Genomic DNA, 27,592 nt, shown 5'->3' with positions numbered 1-27,592 from the left:
AAACCATCTCGAACTCAGAGCATAAATTATCTTTTATTTTTATACTACGCTACCAAAAAAAACACAATTTAGAATGTGAAGAGGGAAAGATGGAATTAGTTTAGAGTTCAAGACAAAATCTGTCTCTGTTATGTATTTATTTAAAAGAGATGTTGTAATTTTTTCACACGCAGCTTTTTAGAAATTGGCTATGATGCTGTGGGCTTCAATTTGAGCTTTGGAAAACTTTCAGGCCACATGATGATATATCAGATCATTATTTCTCAGAGCACTCAGCCATGAAAATAGTTACAAGATTCATACTTTGATTAATGTAATCATATAATTCTTTGTATTTCTGTTTATACTATAAGGAATACCTCTTAGCACCTGTAATTTTAAATACTGACTGCTTTAAATATATTTCTTTGCAAAAAGAGTTTTTCTCGTCTAGTTTGTGAAAATGGCTTCTGTGTCTTAAATTTTTGTCCTGATGTTATGTTGAAACAGAGCTGGAGTGAAGATAATAGAAAGGAGCAGATGATGCTCCTTGTGACCCGTGACCCCCCAAACCCCCAACACTCACACACAAACTGCTCTGAACAGTGATAGCTGCAGTGATTAAATACCTGACCCTCGTTTCCCTTCAGATGGTGCGACATGATATTCCCACGTCATGCGCTGAAGGGGCAGCTCTCTCATGCCACAGGGCAGATTAGCGCTTTCTTCTTTGGACTCCATCAGCCGCAAATGTCGATCGAGACAAACTCGAATTTTAACGAACCTAAACGAGAGTTTTCGATTTTCAGTTTTTGCAGAAGCTCTTTGGGGGGGGGTTCACCTTTCTGCTCAGCTTTCCTCTCTGACGTGTCCCTGAGCTAACGTCAGCCTTGCTTGCAATCACCCACAAAGCCCTTATGCTGTCTGGAAAGAATGAAAAGGATTGACGTCTTTCTGGCCATCTGCCGCCTACCGATTCCTCTCCCATCCATCACTCTCCCCTGCCTCGCCCATCTCTAACTCTTCACTGAGAGGATTAAGTGTGTTGGTATCTCTGTCTTTGTCTCATTACAGCCTCGTGTGTAATGTGTGCATTCTGCTTATGTGTGTGTTGCAATCTTTCCACTCAGTAATATCTTTGTCTGCAGGATTTTTCCACTGTCTTTAGTCACCAAACACTGACGCGTGTCCCCCTTTGACTGCAAATCCTCCCACAGATTGCACAAGTTCCTTTAGCAGCAGAGGAAACACAAGAGAAGTGCAGTTACTTTAAATAAATCTCTAAGATTTTATTACATACAGTATACACACAATCTGGACCTGTGACTCTGCATTGAGACTCAAGGATGTAGGGAGGCAGTTCATGAAGCTCAATTTGAAATGAAAGGCAGTTCAGTGGGACAGAAGATGATATTTTACAGCAATTAACAAATTTAAATAATAAGTAAGAGTAAAATAACAAGTAAATTTAAACAAACAACAAAATTGAAACAGCTTCTGGCCTAAAATTCATCATTTCACACACCAGACCACAACAAAGAAAATACAAACCCTAGATAATATAGACAATATTAACATCAACAGTGACTGATGTCAGAGGGAATAAGGTAAAAGAGCACTGAGGATAAACATGTAAAGAGAACTGTATAAAAATACTGCCTGCCAGATGTAAAGTATCAGTTGGCATTTTTAAAGGACTAGTTCAACATTTTGAAAGATATTTGCTGTCTTAAATAGGAAGATCTATTTGTCTCGCGGCTTTCACGCACAAACTCATCGCACATGATGAGTTTTCACGTGTAGCACAAAACAGGAAAAAAATCTGCTTTAGTCTGGTTCTCACTTTGGTTTGAATTCGAGTGGCGCCTGGGCATGCAGGAGGAAACCACATACCTTCTGTATTCTCATGCTGGCAAGTTATAGACTAATAAATGAAATGACTGAGATGCATTTTTATATTTCCACATTTACATTTGGTAACAGCTAGAAAAGCTTCATAGCTGCAGTCAGTTCACGTGTGAAAAACTCTACTTTCATTTCCGACAAGGTGACCCTGGAGCATCCGTTAGTTAAGTTGCAATAGGCTCAGACTGCAATAAGCATCTCGTTTTACTCCTTTGTTTCCTTTTCCCCAACCTCCCAGCCAGTCACGGCAGATGGCTTTCCTCCCTGAGTCTGGCACTGCTGGAGATTTCTTCCTGTCAGAAGAGAGTTTTTCCTTCCCACTGTCACCTGCTGCTTGTTCAAAGGGGATCATTGGATTCTGGAGTTTTTTGCTCCAAAATACGATAGGGTCTCAAACGTAGTCAACTCAAAGCACCTTGAGTTGACTACTGTTCTGATTTGGAACTATATCGATAAAGCAGAATTAAAACGAGTACTTTCTATCAGTATACTAATTATAAAGCTATAAAGCTCAGCCAAAACACTAGTAGGAATCAGCTATCCTGGCTATCTCCAAAGTGAAGTAAATCCACCAGTACTGGTGACCACCTGCAATGCAAGACTTTGAAAGGATCAAACTGTCACTCTAGTGAAAAATTTAACATCCAGCAAAAGTGCACATTTTAAATTCAGCTTTTAAACTTGTTAGAAAAAGACATCACCTGTTAATTAATGAGATTTAAAGGTGCTAGTAAATGTTTTATGACCTTAAAGAGAACCAGGCCAGCCGTTTTCCACTGAAAGCTACCTGAAGTTCTACATATATTTACAGTTAATGATATTAGTCTTTAACTGTGAATACATTTTTCCTCACTGCAAATGTCCTCAAAATGTCAAACTTTTCTTTTAAAAGTAAATTTTTTAAAACTTCCTTAAAGGGAAGCAAAGGGAATCTGAGCAAAATGAATTCCTGTTTGTGCGTTACAAGGCTGGTGAGAGCACCAGCAGACTTTTTTCATCAAGAGCAGACTCACATTCTCTGGCATCAGTTGAATTCGTGGACGTGTATGCGTTTGGGAACATTTTAGGTTTGGGTGGATTTCAGAAGAAAAATTATAAATCAAGACTGGAGTAGATAAGATAAGGAGGAAAAGAAACTCTTTCAGCATCCAACCACAGGGCAAAAGTCTCAGGCCTGGTTTTTAAGGGCCTTCTTGGGAATATTACACTGCATTGCCATCATGACATTTTAAGATCCGTGCATTGAAAAATTAGCAATGCAACCCACTCTGTACCTCCACTGAAGAGTGAAGCTGAAAGTGGTTAAAACCTGTCGTAAAAGTGGAAACAAATCGACTGTGAAACACGCTGGTGGTGAAATCTGATCACGGCAGGTCACACGGCGGGATGGTGTGCCTTCGATCGTAAGCAGTGTCATCGCTCTCCTCACCGTCGCTTACTTCGCCCAGAACCCTCTCCCTCTCCTCTTCCTCCTCAGTTTCACTCTCTCGCCTCAGTCGCTCCCGCTCCCTGTCTCTTTCTCTCTCTCGGTCTCTCTCTCTCTCTCTGTAGGAGCGCGGCAGTGTGGGAATCTGAGAGTGTGAAGAGACCGAAATGAGATCATGCAGCCTGCACTGACTGACCAACATACTTAAATTAAACATGCTAAATGTTAAAGGTCTTTCCCAGGATGATGTCATCATAGTCATATTATTAGGTTCAAGGCTTTGTGTTTATCTGCATCCAGAAATCTTTGATGCATTTTCAATATACATGATAAAGTGGGCATATTATATTAATTTCTCTGTAGTTTTATTTTTGGTTTTTTATACTCTATTAGAGTAGCTTTACATGATTTGCAGTTCAAAATACTCCTTAGTTATCTTAATGCATCCGAGGGTCTTAACAGCAGGTGAGTGGGGTTTCTGTGATGTCATACAGAGCTAAGAATTGAAAAAAAAAAAAGCCTTTAGAGTAGTGTCAAGGCTAAGCTTTTGGTATATTTATACTGAACTGGTAAAATGACCCTATTAAAACATTAAAACATCAAACATTTGGTCAATTACAAGTTACAAAACTATAGACACATATTCGTAATATTCAACAAACTCTATGCTAAATAACAAGGATAACAAGAAGATTTAGATTTCTAATGTATGTACTAACTGCCATCTGTCTTTAAAGTATAAGGTAGAAAGTACGTACCTGATTGTCATGGCTGGGCAGGACACAATATCCTGGCTCTGTCCTGCGCAGGAGGCGTGGGGAATGAGTACGGAAAGGCCTGGGAGAGTGGGAACAGACGGAACGCGGAGAGGGAGAACTGATGGAGCGTGGTGACGGAGACCGGACAGAACGGGATGGCGAGTAAGTGATGGAGTGGGATTGGGAGAGTATGTGACTGTGGTGGTTTTGTTTGGGTGGGCGAGGGGAACGAGGAGGCAGCTCGGGCGGTTTGAGAGGGTCGACCATGTCCATCTCCGTGAGGATTGGCGGCGGAGGGACGAAATCGAGCTCCCCCTCTTGCGGGAGCGTTTGCATTTCGGCTGCATCAAGTTCGGTGAGCTCCGTCTTTGACAAGTGATCCACAATCCCGGCACCAAATGAGTCGCCAACGACATTGATGGAGGTACGCATTCGGTCACTGAGTGGACAAATGGCATCAGTGTCAGTGAGTGAAACGACGTCTTAGTGATACCAACATTTTCACAACCTCTTGCATACGTTAATTATAGCACCCTAACATGGATTGCAGAGCAGTGATTTGTTATTGCCTGCTCATCAGACACCTGACTCACAGCAGCCAGTCGACAGCGATCAGCAGACTGATGTCCTGGGTAGGCAGGCCGACAGCTGTCAGGATCAGTAGCATGGTTACCAGTCCAGCGCTAGGAATACTGGCGGCTCCAACACTGGCCAGTGTGGCGGTCATACTGGAGAGAAGAGATGGGAAAAAGGTATATTTAAATCATGCTTGCAGTAATGTGCTGTAGGCAGGCAGAGATAATCAAATCGTGATTTTAGTGACGATTCTGGCTTTTTCCCATTTTCACAGTTATGCACATATGGCCTTTTCCAATCAGTCAATCAATCAAGTGCAACCCTTTCATCACTCCCTAATAGTTCAGCTTGAGTCAAGTGTCAGACATCCCTGTAACTACTGTGCTGCCCTAGGCCTCTTTTTGCCTTTTTTTCCTATCTGCATAAATCAAAGGACACACTGGGTGTCTTTAAATTCTGTGTCTAGTACTACCTAGTAATGCAGGTCTAAGCTAAAGCAAATTAAATAGCATGGCCTCCATCAGTTTTTCCAATAGATATCCTTTCTTTGATTACATAGCAGTTGTATCCGCTGAGTGATGTGGGCTGGCAACAGACATTACTTTTTTCATAGTTTTCTGAACACTCGCCAAAAATGGTAGACTGAAAAATGCAAAAGTGAACTAATTCCACATGCAAAAGGAGATGTGTGATGGAAAAAATATATGAAAAAATAATTAAACCCAACTGTAAAACCAGACCATTGTGCTCAAAAACCACTGAAACACCAGAAAAGGCTTAACCGAAACCACATTTAATATTGGAACTCACCAATTCATGCTTTCACTGCTGATTCAGCATGTTTAGTCAGTCATATGGCAGCCAAAAGCACAATTAGCTTAAAGTTAAAGACTTTAAATTGTAGCGAGAGGTGAGTTTTAGTTTTACGTGTTTATAATATCACCATATAAAAAAATCAAAAACCCTAATCTATCTCCACCCACAAAGATTTACACATGGAGTGGTCCAGTATTCTGTTTCTCAACATCACACACCAACAAGTCTCGGATTTATGTGAGCTCATTTACGTGTATTTCATCAATGCAATGCTTGTATAAAGTACATGAGGATAGAAAGGACTCAGTTCCTCTGTCCACAACAAAAGATGTTTCCTAAAGTAAAACTTTAAAGACTCTGAAAAATGCTGCTTGTCATTGCATGTCTGCAATTAGAGAATTATCAGTAACCACAGGGGCCTGCAGGCCAGCCAGTCTGGATACAGCTCTAAACTGTGATATTTACTGCATGAAGCTATTCATCTGTTATTAGTTACTCTCTCAATTGTGTCTGACAAACTGCAGTGCCAATTATCACCACGCTGTGACTGGGAGATTAAGTGGGGCAGATTTATGTAGTACATATGGATTTTATTTCAGTTTCATCACACAAAAACCATACAGCATTTTCTTAAAATTCGATTTCGTGGTAAACAGCCGTTGATGAAAGACACACAATAAACAACTTCAAAGTGCTGAGCGTTATTTGTAACCCGCGGCCACAACAAGCAGAATCTGATCCAAGCAGACTGGATCCAATCTCCTGCTCAAACCTCAGAAATGGGAGATGAATATTTCTTTACTTCCTTCCATATTTATTTCTATACCTCGTAACATACTTGATGCAAGTTGTTTGAAAATGAACTAAAGCATGCAGACTGTACACTTCTGTAAATGCAGAAAAGAAAATGAATGAATGAGTTCCAATGTGTTTGTGTTGCTGGTTTCTCGATAAAGATGCACCGAGACATTTGATGAGTGAAATTATTTGTAATTTATCTGAATGTTGCCTAACACTAATCAGCTGGTATTTGTGCAGGCATAAAAGCTACAGATGCAGATTGCTAAACAAGCTTTAGGTGTTAGCTGGAAACTTAGCGCTCCTCTTGTCCAGCTGCAGTCACTTCTGGTTCCAAAACATGTCCATCTTTTATATACAGTCAAGTCAAACGTCACTTTCCATTCATCTATGTTTGACGCAGGACGAGAGACTTCAGGATGAGTCAGAACATAATTGATATTTTTCCCTTTTTACTAATATTTGAATCAGAATGAACTTTGACACAAAAACCTTACAGCAGGACGGGCTGACACGGTATTCAGGGAATATTGTTTGTTAATATCCTTCTTAGGAAAAATAACAGAGAGCAGGACAAAAAAGGAACCTGTTCTGGTGCAATCAGGTGACAGAGACCGTGATGGAGGCTACTTACACTAATGTGCACATCGGTTTATGTTTACATTCACACCCCCACAATTTCCTGTCCCATCCTGCTTTTGGCCACAGCATGTGAGTAAATTGTGCCAGGTGCTTTTTCCTCTGGCTAAACACATGACCTTCTATCACCTAGTTTACTCAGCTGATGGCGTAAACAACAACAAAAAGACAACAAACAGCTTGTCACAAGGGCCTCAAAGGTGCTCCAACATCCATGCTTAAGCATTATGAAGCGTTTCACGTCAATATCAGCACAAATTTAAATGTATATGTAGAATCAGAATATATGCATAAAGTTTTATTATTTATTGCCATCTCATGTTGCGTCACTTCTGATTTTGTTGGTAACTAAAACATTCTGTGTGTTGAAATAATCAATGCAAATGTTTGTATACTGGACACTTTCTACAAAAGTCAGTCCATCCTCTTTATAAACTGCACGCCTAGCTAGCGTTGCAGGGTAGCTCAAGCTTCTCCCAGATGACACTGAGCGAGGGATGTTGGTTCCTGCAAAGGTCATCGGTTCATCACAGCGCTGCAAACCAGATAGACAAGACAACCATTCTTGCTCATATCCACACCCTGAGCCCATTCTGAGAGACCAATCAACCTAAAATGCAAGCCTTTGCACAGTGGAAGGAAGTTGGAGCACTCGGAGAAAACCCACGCAGGCACAGGGAAAACATGCAAACTCCACACGGGAAGGCCCCAGCTGACCTCGAGGTGCAGATCCAGAACTTTCTTGTGTGCAACTACATTGCTAACCACTGTACCGCTGTGTGGACTGGTTAAGGTCCAGTGTATAGATATTAAAACCACTTTGGTTTGTTCTGTTTCTTTTATGAAAAATGTAAATAGAAGAAAAAGCAGTGCTTGGAATCTGAGTAGGTTAAGTAGAAGATAAATGTTTTTTTGCTCTTGGTTTTGGAAACGAATAGCTGGCTGGCAAAGATGCTGTAAGGCATCTTCAGAAGCAGCCAAGTGAGGAAACTATTAAAGGCTTATAGTTGATGTGGGAGAAAGAGCAGCGGCGCCTCAACGGTGCTGCTTTCTGATAATGAAACCTGAGTCATGAGAGTCAAGTCACCATGTGGTTTACCTGACAGTAACGATCTGCCCAGAGTCCAGGGTGATGTCATTCATTTGGGCAATAAAGATGGCGGCCACGGCTTCGTACAAGGCAGTGCCGTCCATGTTAATGGTGGCACCTATGGGAAGTACGAAGCGAGTCACACGCTTATCAATCTTCAGATTTTCCTCAAGGCAGCGAAAGGTGACCGGCAATGTCCCCGCGCTGAAAGAAGAAGGCCACACAAGAAGGCGAGTTAGAGGGAAAAAAGGTGCAGATGTACTCGGAGCAGGCGCAAAGTGTCTGCTGAGGGATATAAAATAGGCAGACAGGTGGTGAAAGGCATAAGTGCAGAGGTGAGGGCGAAGGGAAGAGACAACAATTAAAAAAGGCAGGAGAAATTTGAGTCGGCCGACAGCCTCATCCTAACAGCTGGGGTAGGCCACTGTTTCAATCCTCCAACATGTGAATTAAAGGAATTTGATTCCCGGCCCCGCTGAGGTCGGGTCATAATATAATTAGAGAAAACGTTGATAGGATTACCCATATTCACTAAAGCCTCAGTAATGTGCCAAAATAACAGTTGGTTTCAGCAGCAATGCTGAATCCCAGGCAGGCTGGGCCAAGCCAAGCCGGGCAGGATACAGCGGGGCCAGTTTGGCTGGTGGCAACTAATCCGAAGGCTTAGATACTTACAACACAGAATCTGTCCGACATGGACTCGTCTATGATAGCCTGCGCTTTGGCTCTGCTGTCCTGATTTGTCAGTGTAGCTGCATAAATACAGATTTTTGCCTTCAGGCCTTTCAGATTTAACCCAAATAGCTGAAAGCGAGTAGCAGGCTACGCCGATCAATCACGGTAACTACAACAGCTGTCCAAGCAATACGTGTTGTAAAAGAAATATGTGACACACATGTGTGAACACATGCCCAAACAGACGACTTCCAAACATACATATGCACTTCCTGCAAGCTGTCATACCTGCTAGCAGTGCCCAAGGCTGTGATCCATGCCTGGAAGATCCCAGAGTAGAAAGCAAAGGGGCTTTTTCTGGTGATTGCAAAGAATATAGCGGGTAGGATCAAGCCCCCATGGATCATCAGACCCACAATGACAGTCACCATGTACATGCCCAGCTGCCTGGCTACCATCTCCAGGTCCCCGATAGCTGCGATCTTTCCCGCAATCAGAGAGGCAATGCCGACAGGAGAGTACCTGGACAAAGACATCACAGCAGAAATTATTTGATTGGGACTGATTGTGGTTCATGTTCCATTAAACTCCATTTAGTATACACTATATATGTGTATGTACATGAATATTTCTTTCTGCTTTTTTAAACTGTCCAATAAGCAACAAAGCCATTTGAAGGCAGAAATTGTTTGATTTGATTGACTGAATTTAATCTAATAATTATGGATGAATTACAACAAAGGACAAGGTGTCCACAGGTCTTTTGAAGGCTACCTACTCTTTCTACTTTACTATTCTTTAAAATAATATTTAAGATCAAACCTGTAATGAAAAATACAAACTTTATATATATAGTCAAGCACAAAAGTTCACACAAAAATAAAAAGACAAAAAATGGCTTTGTTTAGGAACACAAGTGTGTGTTAATGTGAAAACAACATAATCATTGTCACCGTCCCAAACATTAAAAAAAATGTTTCACATGCAGTGTTATTGTCCTATTAAATATTTCTATGAACTGGCTTCAACCACTAAGAGTTATTGGTGGTTACCACCATAGCTGTTTGTCAGTGAACTCACCATGTCTGCATGTTACTGCCAGGATCACATTTCAGTATTTTAAGATGTTTTCTGACACAACAACCATTAAATAAGTCAATAATTAGCCTATAAGCGTCCTGTTGCCATTAACTATATTTACACATGTAAAACACATTTAAAAGGGATAGCAGAACAATAAACAATGCCGCAGAAATGGTGGCACTGTGTTCTAGTAATCCATGTGGTGACATGACTATAAATTTTACAAAGCCTTTTATAAATTGATATGAATTTAAGATATTTTAAGAATATTTAAGGAGCTGTAGCCACCCTGTTACTTTTTTTTAATGTCAGGCCAACGTTTTCGCCACCTCATAAATCTTTAGTCACTGTCAAAGAAGCACGTTTCTCTGCAAGGGGACAGGACACATGCTTGGATCTCTGGTTTCCAGCTCTGGAGAGCAGTTGTCCCTGTTCATGAATACAGACTGCAGTTATTGGGACACTTGAATTAAAGCGACTCCTTGTCCCATCATGAGACGGTGCATTCTCCCAGGTCAGCTGGCATCCAGTGACAGTTGTTTGGTGCGGTATGCCATGTATATGATTTGATAGATATGCCCCTTGTATGATGCGTGCTTTTTGTATACACTGGATTCTGTGTTTGGCTCGCACCATAAGCCCGTGAGTAATCTGTTTACACTGAGTGAGTGATACAGACAATGATACAGTTCCTTTGGTGTCCAGCTGCACATGTAGAGGAGGCTTAGAGGAGGCTTAGAGGAGCTGCGAGACAAGCATCCTGCTGTTTCTCGTCCAACCGCCTACTCTACTCCTCCTTTCCTTTCCCATCCCCGCTCCGAGTACCGCTACACTTTCTCTGCGCCACTTGCCTGGGCTCTGTGAAGCCTCAAGACGTGCACTGCTCTCACACACATCTTTTTACGTCCCTCCTGCCCGCATCTACTTTCTGCTCTGCCATCAAGTAGCTCCTCTGTCATCGATGGATCCATTACATTCTGGAGATCTTCCACCACGGCTCCCCTGGGAGCCCACAACGCCGTTCCGGGCCCCGGCTCCTGCTACTCCCCAGCATACCACAGACTCCAGCATGTCCCAGGGAAACCCTCTCCCTCTTTCCATCTGTCTGTGTCCTTCACTGACACACTTTCTCCCTCTTCCTCTTTGTTTTTTTTTTTCTATCTGACCTTGCTGCTTGTTCCCACAATTTGCCTCAAGCACACAGTCTTCGCCTTATCCATCACTGTCTCCGACCGTTGTATGTGGTATCGCCAAAATGTCAAACGTTGGCCACCAAGAGGAAAAACAGAGGCACGCACTTTTTAAACACAGACACACAAATACGAATGAAGGAATACAAGACACCGACCACATGATCATGGACACCATCGTCATGATAATTTCATTGAGGATGTTGAAGAAGTCACACATGACCTTCCCACGCTCGCCCATCCGGCCCATGCAGATCCCAAAGGTGATGAAGAAGCCAATTAAACCTTGACGAAAACACAAAGCAAGCGAGTAAGTGGAAAAATGAGAACAAATAACCAAAAAGAGACCTGGAAAACGCAAGCGTCTCGCAATACGAACTCTGTTATCAACTCACCGAGGACGTTCATGCCCCATTTGTATTCCAGTTTTTTTCTGTTCACTAATATGGGCTCAGTTTGGTTTGCTGCTGCGACCGGCACCTTTTTCAGCACCGTCTGAACCTGAAGGAAACACGGGGTGACATTCAGATTATTCTGTGGTTTGTGCTGGGGTGCTTAGATTTTGTAACTCCCATTGTGTGTGAACAAACAAAGTTTTGGCAGCGGCACGACGTGCTCTGATTTCTGTTTAAAGAAAAGGCAAAAGAGAAACATAAATACAACAAAGGGAAAGAAAAAGGAGACGAAAAGGCTGAAAGGGGGAGGACAATTCCCTGCTGCTAAAGCGGTGACTTACATGAATTTACTGAATTCCTGATGAATATGAACAAAGACGCAGTTTAAAATAAAGATGCAGACAGAAATAAAGCTCTCGGTTCACCAGCAGATGCCTTACTGCACTAAATAAGTATGTGGCTTTGCAGCTGTAAAGAGATTAGCGGTAGCTGCAGGACGGCTGACCATCGCCCAGTCAAACACAGACAACTACTTCTAATCATTCAGACGAACACGCATGACAGAAAAAACAGGATTGGACAGAAAAAGGCAACTGCAGCATCACAAAAACACAAGCCGCTTCCTGAATTGTCCCTCTTCGACGGCACCATTAGCACTAACTCACAATACATTACAAAGAATGGAAAAAAGCAACCCTAGATCTATTTTATAAATGACTTGATGAATTGCAATGGCACTGATTTATCGTCTTTTAGTATGTAAGACATGTTTTCAGTGGTTCAGTTGATAAGCTCTATATTAGTATTTGTTTTAAACTAGATTATCACACTCTGGGCCCTGGGTGGGCAACAAACTGTCCCAGAACTGTTGTGGAGATCTGCACCAATGATCTGAACTCATTTCTGTTTAATATTAATTTAATTTTATAAGTGTATTACTGCAGCAATCCACACCAGTCCCAGTTTTTCATGTTGCCCCTTTAGAAAATGAGTTGCCCACCCCTGTTGGGGATGGGTTTGGCTTTGACTCCTGTGATCTTTCTGTGTGGAGTTTGCATACTCTCCCCACACCTGCGTGAGGTCTCCCGTGAGTACCCTGGCTTCCTCCAACAGTCCAAAGAGTTGCGTGGCCTCTTAGCCTCTTTCTAGCCAAATGAAGCCTTTGAATCAGTCCAGACAGCATATGTAAAAATTGTTACGTATGAAGTTTGGAGAACAGCTAACCTCTCTGGAGAACCATAAGTTTTTAAGAACTCTGTCCGAGTCCTTCATTCTCTCAAACTGCTCAGTAATCCCTTATCCAGAAAAGTTCATCTCCTCAAATGTGGCCTGGGGCACAAGCAAGACTTTCCAATATGATACACTTTGGATAATAATTATTAGCAATAATAATTGTTGACAATCGCTGACAAAACAATCACAATTCAGGATCTAAGTGGTAGCTGTTTTGGAAACTTAAATCTGTAGTTTGCAATGGTTTTTCTAGTAAACTATTAACATGAAGCACATGAAGCGATGTCTGTGAACATTCATTCAAATTAAAGAGGAAATTTATCTTGAAAAACAAAAATACAATTTTAATAAACTTCAGATATTATTTATTTACCAATTTCTTTCTCTATTCAGTGTAGTTTGATTATCATCACCTTAAAGCTGAATGATGCAAATTTCATATAAGGAATGTAGAGCCTTACCAAAAGCTTTGATGCTGAAAGTCCCAGCAAAGCAATACTGGGAAACACTCGCGTTTTATTAAAAGGAAACGTATTAGTCAAGAATCTTTCTTTGCTATGTTTATATTAACATTTTCAGTTTGCGTGAAAGCTTATGGTTCAAGATGAGCCAAGATAATGAAGCAGTAGATGGTTAATGTAGAGGGTACCTGCTGGAAGCAGGCTTGCACCAGGTTTTCTGGGAAGAGGTTTCGAATCAGGTCAAGGAAAGCGTCCAGGCTGCTGACTTCCTGGTTTTTCGTGGATGTGGATGATGAGTTGCCTCCCCTCAGTTTAGGGTTCCCTGGGTGGATCCCCAACACCAGGATGACCCCGAGGACGGCAGCGATTACAGTGGTGGACATGTAGTACACCATGGCTCGGCTACCCATCCTTCCACTGGAGCGCGCGTCTAGACCAGCAAGCCCTACAAGAGACAGACAACAGATGAAAAACAACGTGTGTCCAAGTCCACAGAGTCAATAACAGCGTCTTTACCTCGAAGCTCGAGTTTCCCAGTACTTTAAAGTGCAAATACTTCCTGTAGAGTGTTTAAAGTTTGATACATGTTTTTTGGATAAACTGCTGGCTTTTTAGTTTTTAGCTTTTCACATGCTAATTCATGAATCAACTCAGGTGGCTCTAGCTGGCTAGCTACCTGCTAGGTTTTCTAATTTCAGTCACTAAACTGGTTGTGAGTTTGATGATTTCTGGAGTATTTTTATCCAATTACAAGAGAAATATTAGAGCATACATAACTGATATTATACGTCTGTTTTCCTCCTTAATTCGAGCATTTAAAATGCATGTTACTTACTTAAATCCTTAACACGTGCAGGAGCTGTTCAGCCATGGAAACCCATACCGTGAAGCTCCCAGCATACAGATTTTGTGCTGATGTTAATGCTGGACGAGGTTTGGAACGCTGCAGATATTAAGACTTTTGCACTTGTTGACCCTGTTTCTGTTACTTTATAGGTCTGCGGCGTCATGACTGAGCTGCTGTGATTACTGAATGTTTTCACTTTGCAATAATACCACTTATAGATGCTTGTGGAATATCTACGATGCAAGAAATTTCACAAACCAACTTGTTGCAAAGGTGGAATCTTGTTTAAGGAGAACAAGCAGATTCAGGGAGCTTTTTAGAAAAACCGATTTTTTCACAAGTGTTTGCAAAGGCAGACTGCATGGGTAGGTCCTTGATTTTATACACCTGTGACGATGGGACTGAAAACACTTGAATTCAAAAATTAATGCAGCATTGCTTTTGCCTTGGAGGCTGGATGCTGGAGCTATCAGTCCTGAATTCACTGTGTTCCAGTGGCAAAGTCAGAAAAGCTATGAAATACTGGATTTCTTTTTGCTTCTTAGCAAGGTAGAGTCATTCATATATCACTAGCAATGCAGTGGAATGGTTCTTTATTTTTTTGTGCTTATAAACATGCAGCATATTCACAAATAGAGTCTAGCTGAAGAGATTGCAATTAATTTCCAAAGGGTCCACCTTCAAAACTGGGACTCTTTTAAGGAGAGATTTTACGGCGGATTTTAAGCAGAACTGGGCACTTCTTATTGTAGATTGCAGATTTTTATTAACTGTGTATTTGTGACCTATTTATCAACACAACAGTGGCAGTGCAGTGGCAGAGTACGAGTTTTACAGTTTCATTAATATTTACATGGGCTGCCACCAAGTCAAGGTTGGTGGGGTTGTTTTCTGATTTGGAAGTCCGACTTGAGGGGAATGTTCCAGTTGAAAAATCCAACTACGAAATTCCAATTTCCAGCTTCAGATGGAACACACCATAAGAGGAGTGGCTCAATACTTTTACCTACATTGTGTATGTTTGTGTGACGCTCCCATACAGTCTTAGATGCACCTTCCTAACCAAACTTGGTAGAGTTAATTTGCTTGAGTTAGCTTATAACAGAAATCCACCCTTTTGTCCAAATATGGTAACTTCTGACTAATAAGTACACGTAGTCCTGTAGACTACATGTACATGCAATAGTCCATTAGTTCTACTAATGTCAGAATTAAAATTTTTCTACAGTTAACATATTAACATGTTTAGTTTAGTTTATTATGGTTAAAGTTCAGGAGTATGAGGTTGTAGTTGGTTAGTAATCACTGGGGACAATGAGTGTGCCCTAAATTATGCACACACTGGACAATCACCCGTTACAGTGTTAACACAGTATTGGTTACTTTTTAACTTATTAAAACCAGCATGATGCTGTCTATAATGGCCACACCTGTGATAAGGCTGGAGATGATAAGAGGCAGGATGAGCATCTTCAGCATCCTCATAAGGATTTCTCCAGGAAAGGAAACCATTGTGAGGGCAGCGCTGTCTGTCACCTGCATGTACCGCAGCATCATCCCAAAAACGGCTCCCATGACGACGCCTGAGGAGCGGAAAAAAATAAGCTAATTACAGAGTTTTGTTTTTGTGCAGCAGTTGTTTAGCCAATCATGTCTGCATTCATTTCCCAAACCATTAAAAAGGCATACTATGTTTCCATGCCTCAAAAAGTCCCATAATAGCACAGGCTATTGTTTTATTTTCCAGACAAGTCGAAACGCATGCCTAAACACTACCTTATGTGCACATTTAAAAATCTAATGAATATTGGTTTAAAAAATGAGTTCCAAATGTCACAAATATGTAAAACTCAGTAGTAATATTAACCGTGTCAGAAATCACCCTCAGTTTATAACCTTTCGGCGGACTCATTAGCCTTTTTTGTGAGGGCCCCTAACACTGTGTTTAACGTTGGAGATGCAAGAGATCGCTGACTAATGAGAGCCATCTACTGAAATGTAAACAAGTTCATATCAAGGTTTAAATCTATGTGACAAATTGCAGACAAAAATAACACACTCCTTGACTCTGCAGGCTTTTTTTGACAAAACACACAGCTGTGGAGAAACATACCAAAGTGTTTACAGTGGCAGAGCAAAGACAACAACAAGCCTAAGACATCTCATGGGAAAATGATCTCGGAGTATTTACATCAAGGTTTGCGTGTGGTAATTTTTGCTGCAGCATAAATTGGTCCTTTTCTTTTTTTTAACAATAAAACTAACCTCAGTTGTAATTCTAGTCATTCAGTAAAACATGTGGGAATTTGGAGTGTTAAACTATGTGCATAAAAGCAAAACAAAGGCTTGTTTTGCTCCAGTATTTCTTCAACTTGTGCCCTCATCATGGCATCGCCTGAGTGCTTCTTTTCATATGTACCCATAACCGTGAGTCCCAGCAGCAGGTTGTGTGTGTTGCGGCTACAATGGCCAGCATCTTTATACGCAATCTCTGTGTTGTCATCTCGCTGGTTTTCTTTCTCCTTCTCCTTGTTTGCGTTGGACTGGTTGGCTGTCGGCTGGTTTGTCATCCTGTCTGTGAGGACAGTGGAAAAGGTGGGTTTTAGTGCTGAATGACGACGTGCTTTGGAAAGCAAACTGCAGCATCTCATAGCAATGCTGATTAGCTTAGACTATAAATGTTTAACATAGCAAGGGTAGACTAGCAAGGCTTCACACTTTACCGCTGGGGGTGGTCGAGCCTATTTTTCAAAGGGGATTAGTGAAAACCAGAAGCACCTAAGGCTCACACAACAGGAATGTCCTGTGAGGATTTGGTTTAGGTTCTAAATGGAGGTAAATGTGCATAACTGAAGGCAATCCAAACACAGTAGGCAAGGCCTAAACAGGACATGAAGAAACAACTCAAGAGATGTAATATGTTCATCATCCTTTAAATGGAAAATGATGAAACTGCCAGACTCCAAATACAGCACAATATGGAGGTGATAGAAGATAGAGGAACAGATTTAGCTGATTAGTGAGGTAAAGTGAGGTAAAAAATGACCCCCTAGAAGCAATAGGATGTGAACCCTGGATGTGTTACACGCTCTGAATGAAGTCCTGTGTACAGTGAAAGCATTTGTTCAGGTGTTTTTGATGTTTATCACCTACATTTCTCTTAAAACAGAAAGATAAGACAAATTCATCTATAACTTTGCTTAATGTGCACCATCTTTTCTGATGGATTTATTAAACTGAAAAGATTCTGTACAAACTAATCAAAGGAGCTTGCAAAGAAAAGCGTCTGGACTTCTTTAAGTTACTTGAAGACGTTTCACCTCTCATCCGAGAAGCTTCTTCAGTTCTAAGGTCAAATGGTGGAGAGTCCCAGATATAAACCTAGTGGGAGTAACCCCCCACAGAGGGACAAAAGGACCCCCTGATGATCCTCTAATCGCCTGAGCCAAGGTGTGAAATTGGGTGTGGGTCCCAATCAGCCAGAGTTAGGGGTTGTCAAAGATGATGACTCACAACTCAGAGGGTCAATATTAATGCTCTGGGCACCATTTGATATCTGAGTGAAAATTAATGGCAATACATCAAATACTTGTTGAGTTACTTCATAGAAAGCTGTCACGGTCAGGAGCCTGCTAAATGAAACGTCTAGGGATTAACAGAGTCCTTCAAAAACTGTGAATGTCTGCATCCATCCAATAGATATTTAACCTGGACCGAAGTGCAGGAATGATGTCAGCATTACCACATGGACAGCATTACTGAAAAGAGTAATTTGATAATAATGAAATCCAAGTGTGCTGTCTCTATAAATCCAAATCACACCTACAATAATTCAAATCTATCTATCTATCTATCTATCTATCTATCTATCTATCTATCTATCTATCTATCTATCTATCTATCTATCTATCTATCTATCTATCTATCTATCTATCTATCTATCTATCTATCTATCTATCTATCTATCTATCTATCTATATAGATAGATAGATATAGATATATATAGATAGATAGATATAGATACATATATAAAGCAGAGTTATTTCCATCAAAACAATGAGTCATGGAGGAAGAATGTGTTTGCTGTCCAATAACACGACACGTTTCCAGTCTACCAAGAAAATTTCAGAGACCCCACCGCTACCATCTCTCAACATTAATTGTACATAAACACATCTGGAGAGCAGCGCGGTCGTGCCAAATCCCTGTCACAAGTATGAGCGTCACATTTACAAACTGTCTGACTCAATGAGAGTCTGACTCAATGAGATAGCTGCAATCAGACATCATTATAATCCATCAATTTGAGCAGATGGCATACAGTCGTATACATTAACCAAAAGAACAATACACAAGGGAGGATGTGTAAAAAGATACCTACTGCTTTATGTGCTCACTTCCACGCTCTCACCTCCTGCTCCCTCTGGCCATATCTCTGCCCCTTTCTAGTATGTGACTGTGTCCAGTCCAAGCACCAATTTGGATTTCCAGAGTTATCCCAAACTGGTGCGTATCAGGGCCGGAGAACGCCCAGCCAAGTTTCAATTGCAGAGATATAATCCTCGGTGAATGGAGTACCGAGGAGAGGAGGGGGAGGGTGTTCCTCTTAATAGTCTTCACAAATCCTCTTTTCAATCCTTATGCCATTCTTAGCATGAACATTGTTTGGTAATGTCAGCTGACCACATGCAATTTGCTTGCGTATGCGAATGAGAATAAGAGAAAGACGTCTCTCACCTTTTCATCAGTGTTTACGACAACTGTCCGCTCCTTGTGTGGATTTAAATGACCACAGTAGGCGGAAAAAATTGAGCCCAAAAAAGTAAAAGTTTCAAACTGAGATGTGACCAGCCTACAAAAGGGGCTACTGCGAAGAAAATGAAAGAGTAAAGTTTACTTTTTAAACAGACAACAAGAAAACCCAAAAATCCTGCTGAATGTGAAAAAGACTAATACTATGAGAATAACAATATCTCTCATCCTCTCCTTTCCTGATAAGAGACCTTGAAAAAACTAATCAACAGCATGTATCCTGAGATGAGAGCAGCAGTGATGAGTGTAAGCTGCAAAGACATCCTCAAGAACCTGATGCGGTGCTGCAAATCTGTCTTCCTTCCCCAACAGAGAGATTTCCTGCTCCAGGAAATGTCAGCGCTGCCTCAAGACAAAATGTATCTGGCCTCTAGGAAGCAACTCTTGTTGGGCTGACCTGCTGCTTTTCAACAGAGGAAAACTGAGACCATTTACAGTTTGGGAAGATTAAATTTGACTCCTTAACTTTCTAAAGTCTTGCCTGAAAAGCCCTAAACAGAATACAGAGCAAAGGCCATGCACCACATGGAATTTCTGTTACATCACGAATAAAATGCAAGAATTCAAGTCAGTGAATTCAGTTTGGTCAGCCAGCTTACAGTAATCCAGGATTTCAGAGCAACATGACACAGGTATTACCAGTCTGCCAGGTAGGCTGCAGACACAGGCGCATATTCCTTTGAAGAGAGAACAACTTTAAATCTTTGCAAGAGCTCTGGAAACACATGTTAGTGATAAGTGCTGAAACAGCGGTAAAGGAAGAGGGACTTCAAAGCGAGTGAAGCCAGAGCAGAAATAAAAAAATAAAAGAAGCACTAAACCCTGCTGGTACAGTAGTGATAGCATTGCTGTTTACATGCCCTCTTTGCGAAATACAGACACCAGACAGAAAACCTCCCACAGTGACTTTCAGAGTAATGGCGACTGGATAAACATGAGTTCCCTCAGCGTAAACACTGCGGTCATCCATCTGATGTGTGATGATGACCTGTGCAGCGCGTGACAACCATCACAATCGGTCTTCACATGCGGTCATGCACTTACGACACATCTTCTTAATCGTCATGGCTTCCAGGGCGACGGGTCACCACGCCAGAATGAGTTAATCTCCCCAAAGAGCGAGCTCTGATTACTGTAAATGAGCCCAAGCAGCTGTAGATAAAAAGGTGCGCGTACAGCTCGAGAGAAATACCTCAGTTTCTGTCGCAGGCTCGTCAACCCCCCTCCTCATTTCCACCCATAGTCTTCCACATAAATAATCCGACCGTTCGATCACAGACGTTGATCCAAGAGATCAAACAGATGCAGCTCTAACTCTCCGAGCTTAACGTTCACCGCGTACAAGCTTTTTGATTTCTTCTAAAAATCAGCATACAAACATGGCTGCCACTAGATATACACAACAAAAATGTACATTTTAAAATCTGAAGTGAGCAACAAAGGACCGTGAATAATCGATTTGGCCATTTGACATGATAAAGTTGTTGTAGTCACGCAAACTATTGTTGTAAAGTGAACTTCTCTTGGTTTTTAAGTGAGTAAATGTGAGAATGTCACCTTCGCTTCTACGCAACTTTGATATATAAACTGTAGGAGAGGCTCATCTTTTTAATGCAACGAACATGAACTATAAGAGAACTTCTGCATCCAGATGGGATCACTGTGTGACGGCATGTAAACCGATCAAAGGTACGCGTCTCCCGCTAAATCACCTGATTCACTGGTGCTTTCTACACAGACTAAATTCCCATCAATAATTATTTTGTTCTTTCAATCAAGGTTCGCATTCAAATTTACAAACATTCGCATTCAAATAGTGTATCCATGTAAAGATTTTCTGTGTGTGGATGTTACAAATATACGCTGTATTTTATTTTAAGGAACCATCTGTGCGTGCATGTGTGTGTATGTGTGTGTAACTCCGGGTGTGTACGGGTGTGTCAGAGGATTATGTCCAATGGTTGATTGTTTGGTGTGAGCCTTGCAAACGGATCGAGATATAATCCCCATCCCGCCCCTCCACCACCCTTGTTCAGCAGAGGGAGATGAGGATGGCCACTGCAGCAAACACAATAAACTACACAACACACAACTGCCATCGCATATCTAATAAATGAAAAGATCTGGGTGTGTTATCCTGTTAGCACCATTATGCAATATCACAAAAATGAATGTGTTGTACTGTTGTAGCTGGCGAATGTTTTTGGGTTTTTTGCATTAATCAATGATCGTCTGACAGAAAATCAACCAAATAACATGAAGTCTTCCTGCTACATAAATGGAAAAAAACAGCAAAGTCACAGATTTGAGAAGATGACATCATCTTACAATCTGTCTCTCACTTAAAATGACTATAAAGGTTCAAATTTGTTTTAAGCTCATAAATAATTAACTCATCATTTCACCTCTGGGTCATCAGGATAAATGGAAACTGCTGATTACTTTTCAACATTCCTAAACATACATTTTAGCTCAAAGTTTCAAAGACCTTTTCAAATCTTCTTTCTCCTTTGAGTTTGTGACCATGATGGCGTTCCACGACAGAAAATCACCAGAACTGTATTAAAAATACACTCAGCATTTTTCTTTTAAGTTGGGTTACATTTATTTGAGCATAAAATACATTTTTGTTCATTAAACAGACAGAAAAAATAGGAAAATGCACAGATATATCTAAGTATTGTCTTAACTATATAAACTTTGAGACTGTTTCAATTGACTACAATTTAATTTGTTATAACAGCAGTTTATAACAACTGTAGTCTTTTATGTTGAAAGGTTCAAAGATGAGACACACTCCCTTGAACAACACTTGGCAATGCTGTCGAGGAAGGCTGCCCTTTTAATAGTAAGAAACTTGAGGCAGAACCAGATTCGGCCATCTGCCAAAGGCCAATTTTGAGCCTTAAAAACCTTGAAAGTCATTTAACAAAACATCAGGTGGTCATTTGTATTGCAAAGATCTAATTTTACCTTGCAAAACATGAACTGAGCTGTAATTCACATTTGATTGCTGCTTTCAAACATTAACCGTGGTGGGATAAGATTGCCTGCTTCTGCTGCTAACACATAATTGTAAAGCTGCACAATAACAGTTACACTCAAAGACAAGAGATAACGCGCACATGCTGCACCGCAAAAACGCCGTAACGGCCTTCTCTCCCTACAGACACCCATATTCTAGATATCAGCGATGACAGATACACAGCACGAGTGTCCGTGCACTTCAAAGCAGAGCGCTGCCAAACTCCTTCAACATATGCACAACTGCCTTCAAACACATGCCTGGTGTATGAGTTTACCAGATCGCAAAAGCAGCGGGGTTACAGTCAGTGAAGGTCAGTGTCGACCACATCAGGTCTGTACACACACACACACACGTGAGCGCACATGGGTCTAGATGCTGCCTCTTGACTGTTTGACAGTGAATAACAGGAAACTTTTGATACTAGATAATCAGATTCAGCACCGAATTTGGATTTGATAAATGCTGTCTAATCCAATGGCTTCTAGTGCATAAAGATATCTCACTTGCATTTCCTGTCAGTTCACACAAGTTGAAGATCACCAGTAGAATGAAATTAGGCATGTCAAGAGCAGGCTCTGGATAATATTTCAGAAGTGTCCTGAGGTTAATTCAAAGGAAGTCAAGGATGTGACAAGCTGACATCAACAACTAACACTTTATGTCTCAGGCCTATCTGTTGGACAGCGTTACATATACAATAACAAGAAGAAAATCCCAACGTCTCAAAAGATACAAACAATAAATGTGGCAGCTTTATTTTGCTAAGATGTGAGAATAGGTAGAGTGAAAATGAGAGAAAAGACTTGAGTTCTTGTGTGTGTGGTGTTGTCTGCATGTGCGTGTGCGAACACATGTCAACACACAGACACGCACCCCCTCCCCTCCTCTCTCACGGACGATAATCTGAGTGCATTAATCTGTTGTTTGAACTCCTTAAGCACAGACTGTCTATCACATCTGCTCTCTTCACCCCAGTAAAGCTCTGCAGTTTATAAACTCCCTTTTTCTCCTCTCGCTCTCCTTCCTTCTCCTGTCTTTTCCTTTTTTGATCTGTCGCCGCAATTTCTCTATCGCCTCCAGCAGGACTACATTTAACACAGCTCATTCCCTTCATACAGTAAATCCATCTTCTCATTTGGCCACCAGACCTTTTTGGAAACTTCTTATTCCAGCTTTGATCCCTCTCTGATCCCTCTCTGATCTTTCTTCCTCTTACTCACATCTGATAAAACATGACAGGGCCCACATGTTGAAAAACTGAAAAATCACCCAAGCCAATGTCTTTAATGAAATAAAAGCCCAAAACATTCACAATCTTTGCACAAAAAAAGATGAAACAAACCATTAATGTGTCTGGAATTAAACACTGAATAGTCACAAATGATACAAATTTAGCGCATGTGCGCGAGGCGTGAATGATTGGAGAGGAGAATATAAAAAAATGACAACAAGGAGACGGACGAGCTTACCTGCTGTCTGTCGCTGTCTCCCTTCCGACAAGAGCGAGGCATCGGGAGAGACACGCAGAGCAGGGACGTGGAGATGATGAAGACGAAGAGGGGATGGGAGGCGAAGTCACAGTCTTTGCGTCATCTGAGGAAATTTGCAGATTAATACAACAGCTTGATGCTCTGAGCCCCTCTCCTCCCCCACCTCACCCCACTGCATCTCACCCTCACTCCCATCTCCTCCCCTCCCTCCTTTCTCTCAGCCTTCATGACTGTGTCTATCACAAGCCTCTTTTATATCACTTTGGTTACACTTTTGGGGAATGCACGGGACAGGCGAGAATTACCAGTGACAACAATCACACGGAAGGTGGAAGATAGATGCAAGAAACAACTTTAAAATGATTATGGAAATTCTGCAAGTTAGGAGTTTGGGGAGTTTGGGGGGGGGCATCATTATCCTCCCTTCCACAGGAGGGTGCTATGACTCTTCACTGAATGGAAGAAACCTGCTCAGCAGCTTCCCCCTGAGGCATACATTGACAGATATCAGTGTCAGTCGGTGAGGCATCAAAGTGCATGGGGGCTCAAGGGTGGAGCTGCTACATACTGCACATACAAGGGTCAGGCTTTTTCCATGAACCGTGACACTTTATCAATACACGGAGTTAGAAATAAAGTGATAAAGACGATGAGAAGTTTCAGGTTTGTCATTCCAGAGCGCTGCGTCGTAAAGACTGGAGGCCCGAGGCTTTATGGGGAGGGGTGGAAGGGGGGGGGGGGGGGGGGTGATTTATGAGTGTAGCATCTCAACTGTCATACATGATGTTGTATAACAACGTGACTTTGCAGACTTTAATAAGGAAGCATTCTTCGGTATAGTACGAAACCCGCACAGCCGTTTCCTTGCTGGCTTGGCAGACAGACAAAAACTAGAGTAAAATAAAATTACCTCAAAACTATAGCACTAATATAAAGGTGATTTTATAAATTGATGCACATTCAGTTACCTTCTGTGGTATCTCTAAAAGGATCGCTCATTACAAACAAACAAACAAACAAACAAAAAACTACCAAAATAAAAAAAAAAACAGAAATTCTGATCTGGAATCTGGACTGCCGAGCAGATGTCACTTGTTGCTGAGTCCATTCTAATTTTAGCTTAAGGATACACAAAAACACATTCAGCAAATATTTAGGTCAGTAAGATATTCTTTAGAGTTGAACTTTAAGTGTCAATTTAAGCAAATACGAGAAGAATATTAATATAAGAACAAGACTGTACAGATGCTTTATATTACAATGTCACTTTATCCAAAAGCTAAACAAACATAACATTTGTTTTTATTCCACAAATTGCACGAAAACGATGGATGCAACCACCGTGACGTCATGGTTTCCCGACTATGTATTTGAAACCTCAGCATTAGCGTTTTAGTGAAAAGCAACCCAGAGAGCAGAACAGAGGGTAGAGTGCAAAGTTATCAGTTAACACTAAAAAGCTTTGGCTAGCAAGCAGCATGCATGAGCTGCACAGGTGCAGTCTGCTAATTAGTGACAGACTAATAACATATTAGAATTTCACTCACCACAATTGGAGCACAAGATTCTCAGACAGGCTACACTGCACAGCATTTGTAGTATAATTCTGTTAACAAATATCTAAAAGCCAAAGAGAGACATTTGACTGGTTGGATTTAGGGAACTGAATTAGTGCAGGTAAGGTTAATCAATGTTAATCAAAGCAGCCACATCCATAAATCTACACCTTACGAGAGAAACTATAACCAGAGATCAAACAGTGTTTGCAACACACTGTTGCAAACAGTTTTAATGCTTCAAAGCTGAACATCTTAATGTGGACGTCTGTGAGAACTGGCTCGCTAATGGAGTCAACCTCAATTGCTTTTTAGACAAATTGCATTGGCTTCATTTTTCTGCCTCACAGGTTTCTACTTTTCATGTAGAGTATTTGTTATCTTTCCTTTATAAGGGCATATCTTTGATTATTACACAAATTATACATTAACAAACACTAGTTTCTACTCATAACAACACCACAGTTATAAGTCAGATCTTAGTGCATTGTATACTGTATTCTTAAAGTCTTGGCATCTACTGAGTTTGATTTTTTTTTATCCGGTGCCAGCAACAACAAATTTACACTCGCACACATGAAATCTGTGCAACCGACAAGAATTTCAAACATACCCTTCCATGCACACCCACCACTCACACACAGTCCCACAGGAGGACAGATGGAGAGGGGCAGAATGGGAACAGGGGCTTGTACAACTGGGCCGGTGTTTCCATTGTGCAGTAGGTGAGCCGTAAGTCTATCCTCTACTAATTGCCAGACCAGTTCAAACACAAAGTCTGCCACTGAAATCCAATCCTACGGGTGTTGTACAGTGAGTAAAGTTTACAATGTGTAACATTTTTCCCCTGTTGGCAAAAAATAGGGCACATGGAAGAGGAGGTGAGGGGATGGAGAGGAACGGCGAGGGCAAAGAAGGGGGGAACCAAGGAAGATGTGGACTGTGCCGGCGTCGGCGACACGGAGGATGTAACTGTAAATAGATCACTCACTATTTAGGCTGCATGTCTAATCTAGGGGATCCAGACTGAATGAAAGTGTAGCCGCTGTAGGTGGACTGGGTCCTGTAACGGGACACTGAGGAGGCACCGATAAGGAGACGAGGAGGAGTGACTGAGAGGTGATCCGCGGGAGAGAGAGGGGTGCTGTAAGGGGAGAGGTGACAGCGATGCAGATGATGTAAACAAGACGCGCAGAGTGTGTGCATGCGTTGCGTGAAGCCGTTTCGTAAACTGACAACGACCCAGCTACATCGCACATCACACAAAATCCAAACTGAGAGAGACGTGGAACGAGGCAGACTGCTAGGCAATGCAACACAGCGCCAGTCTGCATTTTGCACCCATTTGAACCTGTTTCGAATTAGGCATTAAACTGAATTACCAAACCCCGTTCTCCTAATGAGGGCTTTGGAGCTTTGATGCTCATATTCCCTCTCCCTCCCAAACTGTTTTCCCGAAGGTGAACATTCCATACGCTAATTTCAGTTTCATGCAGGAAAGAATTGTAGCCGCATGTGCTGTTTGTTTGTCAGAGCGGCAGTGTATCGGTATGGGCGTGTGTGCGTGTGTGTGCGTGCATTCTTTGCTTCGGTGTACATGTGCGCTGTTTGCATGTTTATGTGTGGTCTGGCTCCAGACCCTGTCACTCATCCTCTTTGACCTTTAGTAAGCTGTGAAATTCAATTTCAGGCTTGGCTTGCTTTTTGCGCTCAAACCTCCACCTGTGCTAAATATGTTCATGGGGAAACTGGACAGCAGCTGAAGTGGCGCACACAGGGATGTCAAAGACAGACAGGCAGGCAGAAGTGATGCATTCATCAATTCGAACTCCCCCATGAATGACCTCACCTTTGACCTTTACCTCTTTGCCACCGTGTCTGGCGACTGGGGCATTTCCAGCAGGCTCTGGCTAATTGGGTCAGATTGCGGAGAACGGAGCATTACGCCTGAAATTAGAAACACATGCAGCTATACCTCAGTGTGTACGTGTGTGGTAGCAATGGCAGTGCAGTTTTCATTAGAGAAGGTTTTTTTAGGGGTGGAATGCGGCGGGTGTGAGGCGAGTGATGGAAGAAACACGGAAAAGGATTGAAAATGTCAGGAAATCAGGTGAAGACACTAAAATAACGTTCAAAGTGAGTGAAGATGGAAGAGGAGATGATGGAGGACTGACACCAGGTACCTTGGGGAGGCTGAGGATGTGTAATTGAGGCCTGACTTGGTGGCTCTGTTATGGACAGACAGACTGAGAGCCTCGCCCTGACAGCTCGGCTCAGCTATTTGCAATAATTGCTATAATAGCTACCTTCCAATTTCGTTCGGATCTGAGTTTCAAATGCAGGAGGATGTCCAGTGCAGAGGCAACAAGCTGATGCCTGATGGCGCTGCCTGTGGGAAAGATTCATCACAGGGGCCGATGGGAGTAAGAGCGACATCTGGAAACTTCAAAATTAGAACCAGTTGAAGATGTTGGGATCCAAAAGGTGGATCACGTGTGGAGTCGAATTCAATCGCTCCTCTGAAGGGAGAGACTCTGTACAAGGCAGCGCTGTGCTATAAAAGAAATCTGTTTGTTTTTTGTTTTTTACAGGGCTTTAATAAAAGACCGGAAACCTGTTTCAGTCATGATAATGTTGTTTGCTGAAAATAGAAAACCACTGTACAGCATTGAATTTGCCTGCTAAATAGTGCAGCTTAACTTTAAAGAGTTTTGATGACTTAAGGATTAAGGAAAGCTTTTAATGTGACGTGTTAGAGCGGTAGTATGAAGCAAAACTTGTTCTGTGAATGAATGCCTGAGATAAACCTCTGGGTCTCCTCGGCTGTGAAACGGT

General features: G+C 41.7%; 1 protein-coding gene across 3 annotated transcripts; it reads right to left on the bottom strand.

Moving 5' to 3' along the window:
- Nucleotides 1-3,183: 3,183 nt before the first annotated feature.
- On the bottom strand, nucleotides 3,184-23,314 carry slc1a9 (solute carrier family 1 member 9). Of its 3 annotated transcripts, none has more exons than XM_085404665.1 (11): nucleotides 23,181-23,314; nucleotides 16,291-16,446; nucleotides 15,302-15,454; nucleotides 13,213-13,469; nucleotides 11,331-11,436; nucleotides 11,094-11,220; nucleotides 8,951-9,184; nucleotides 7,997-8,191; nucleotides 4,662-4,796; nucleotides 4,069-4,507; nucleotides 3,184-3,455 (listed from the first exon to the last, which is right to left on the bottom strand). In XM_085404665.1, exons 2-11 carry the CDS (start codon nucleotides 16,439-16,441, stop codon nucleotides 3,249-3,251), a joined length of 2,004 nt encoding a protein of 667 aa, XP_085260791.1. In that variant the 5' UTR covers nucleotides 16,442-16,446; nucleotides 23,181-23,314; the 3' UTR covers nucleotides 3,184-3,248. The 3 variants fall into 3 exon arrangements, with proteins under 3 accessions (XP_085260791.1, XP_085260792.1, XP_085260793.1); XM_085404666.1 differs by lacking the exon at nucleotides 23,181-23,314 and adding an exon at nucleotides 18,609-18,935; XM_085404667.1 differs by lacking the exon at nucleotides 23,181-23,314 and adding an exon at nucleotides 18,253-18,561.
- Nucleotides 23,315-27,592: the final 4,278 nt, after the last annotated feature.

Source organism: Rhamphochromis longiceps, linkage group LG4 (genome assembly GCF_057381845.1).
Source record: "Rhamphochromis longiceps isolate RC_006_pf linkage group LG4, R_longiceps_female_GT1.1, whole genome shotgun sequence".
Taxonomy (NCBI): Eukaryota; Metazoa; Chordata; class Actinopteri; order Cichliformes; family Cichlidae; genus Rhamphochromis; species Rhamphochromis longiceps.
The sequence above is the reverse complement of the archived record's forward strand: the minus strand, read 5'-3'. Positions and strand labels throughout refer to the sequence as shown.

Bases quoted from the DNA above. Each gene is read 5' to 3' on its own strand.
- slc1a9 (XM_085404665.1), bottom strand. From the start codon at position 16,441: ATGACAAACCAGCCGACAGCCAACCAGTCCAACGCAAACAAGGAGAAG. The intron at 8,192-8,950 runs GTATGACAGCTT...TTCTTCTTTCAG, and splicing joins GCCTTGGGCACTGCTAGCAG to CGCGGGGACATTGCCGGTCA. The intron at 4,508-4,661 runs GTGAGTCAGGTG...TTGTCCACTCAG, and splicing joins ATCGCTGTCGACTGGCTGCT to TGACCGAATGCGTACCTCCA.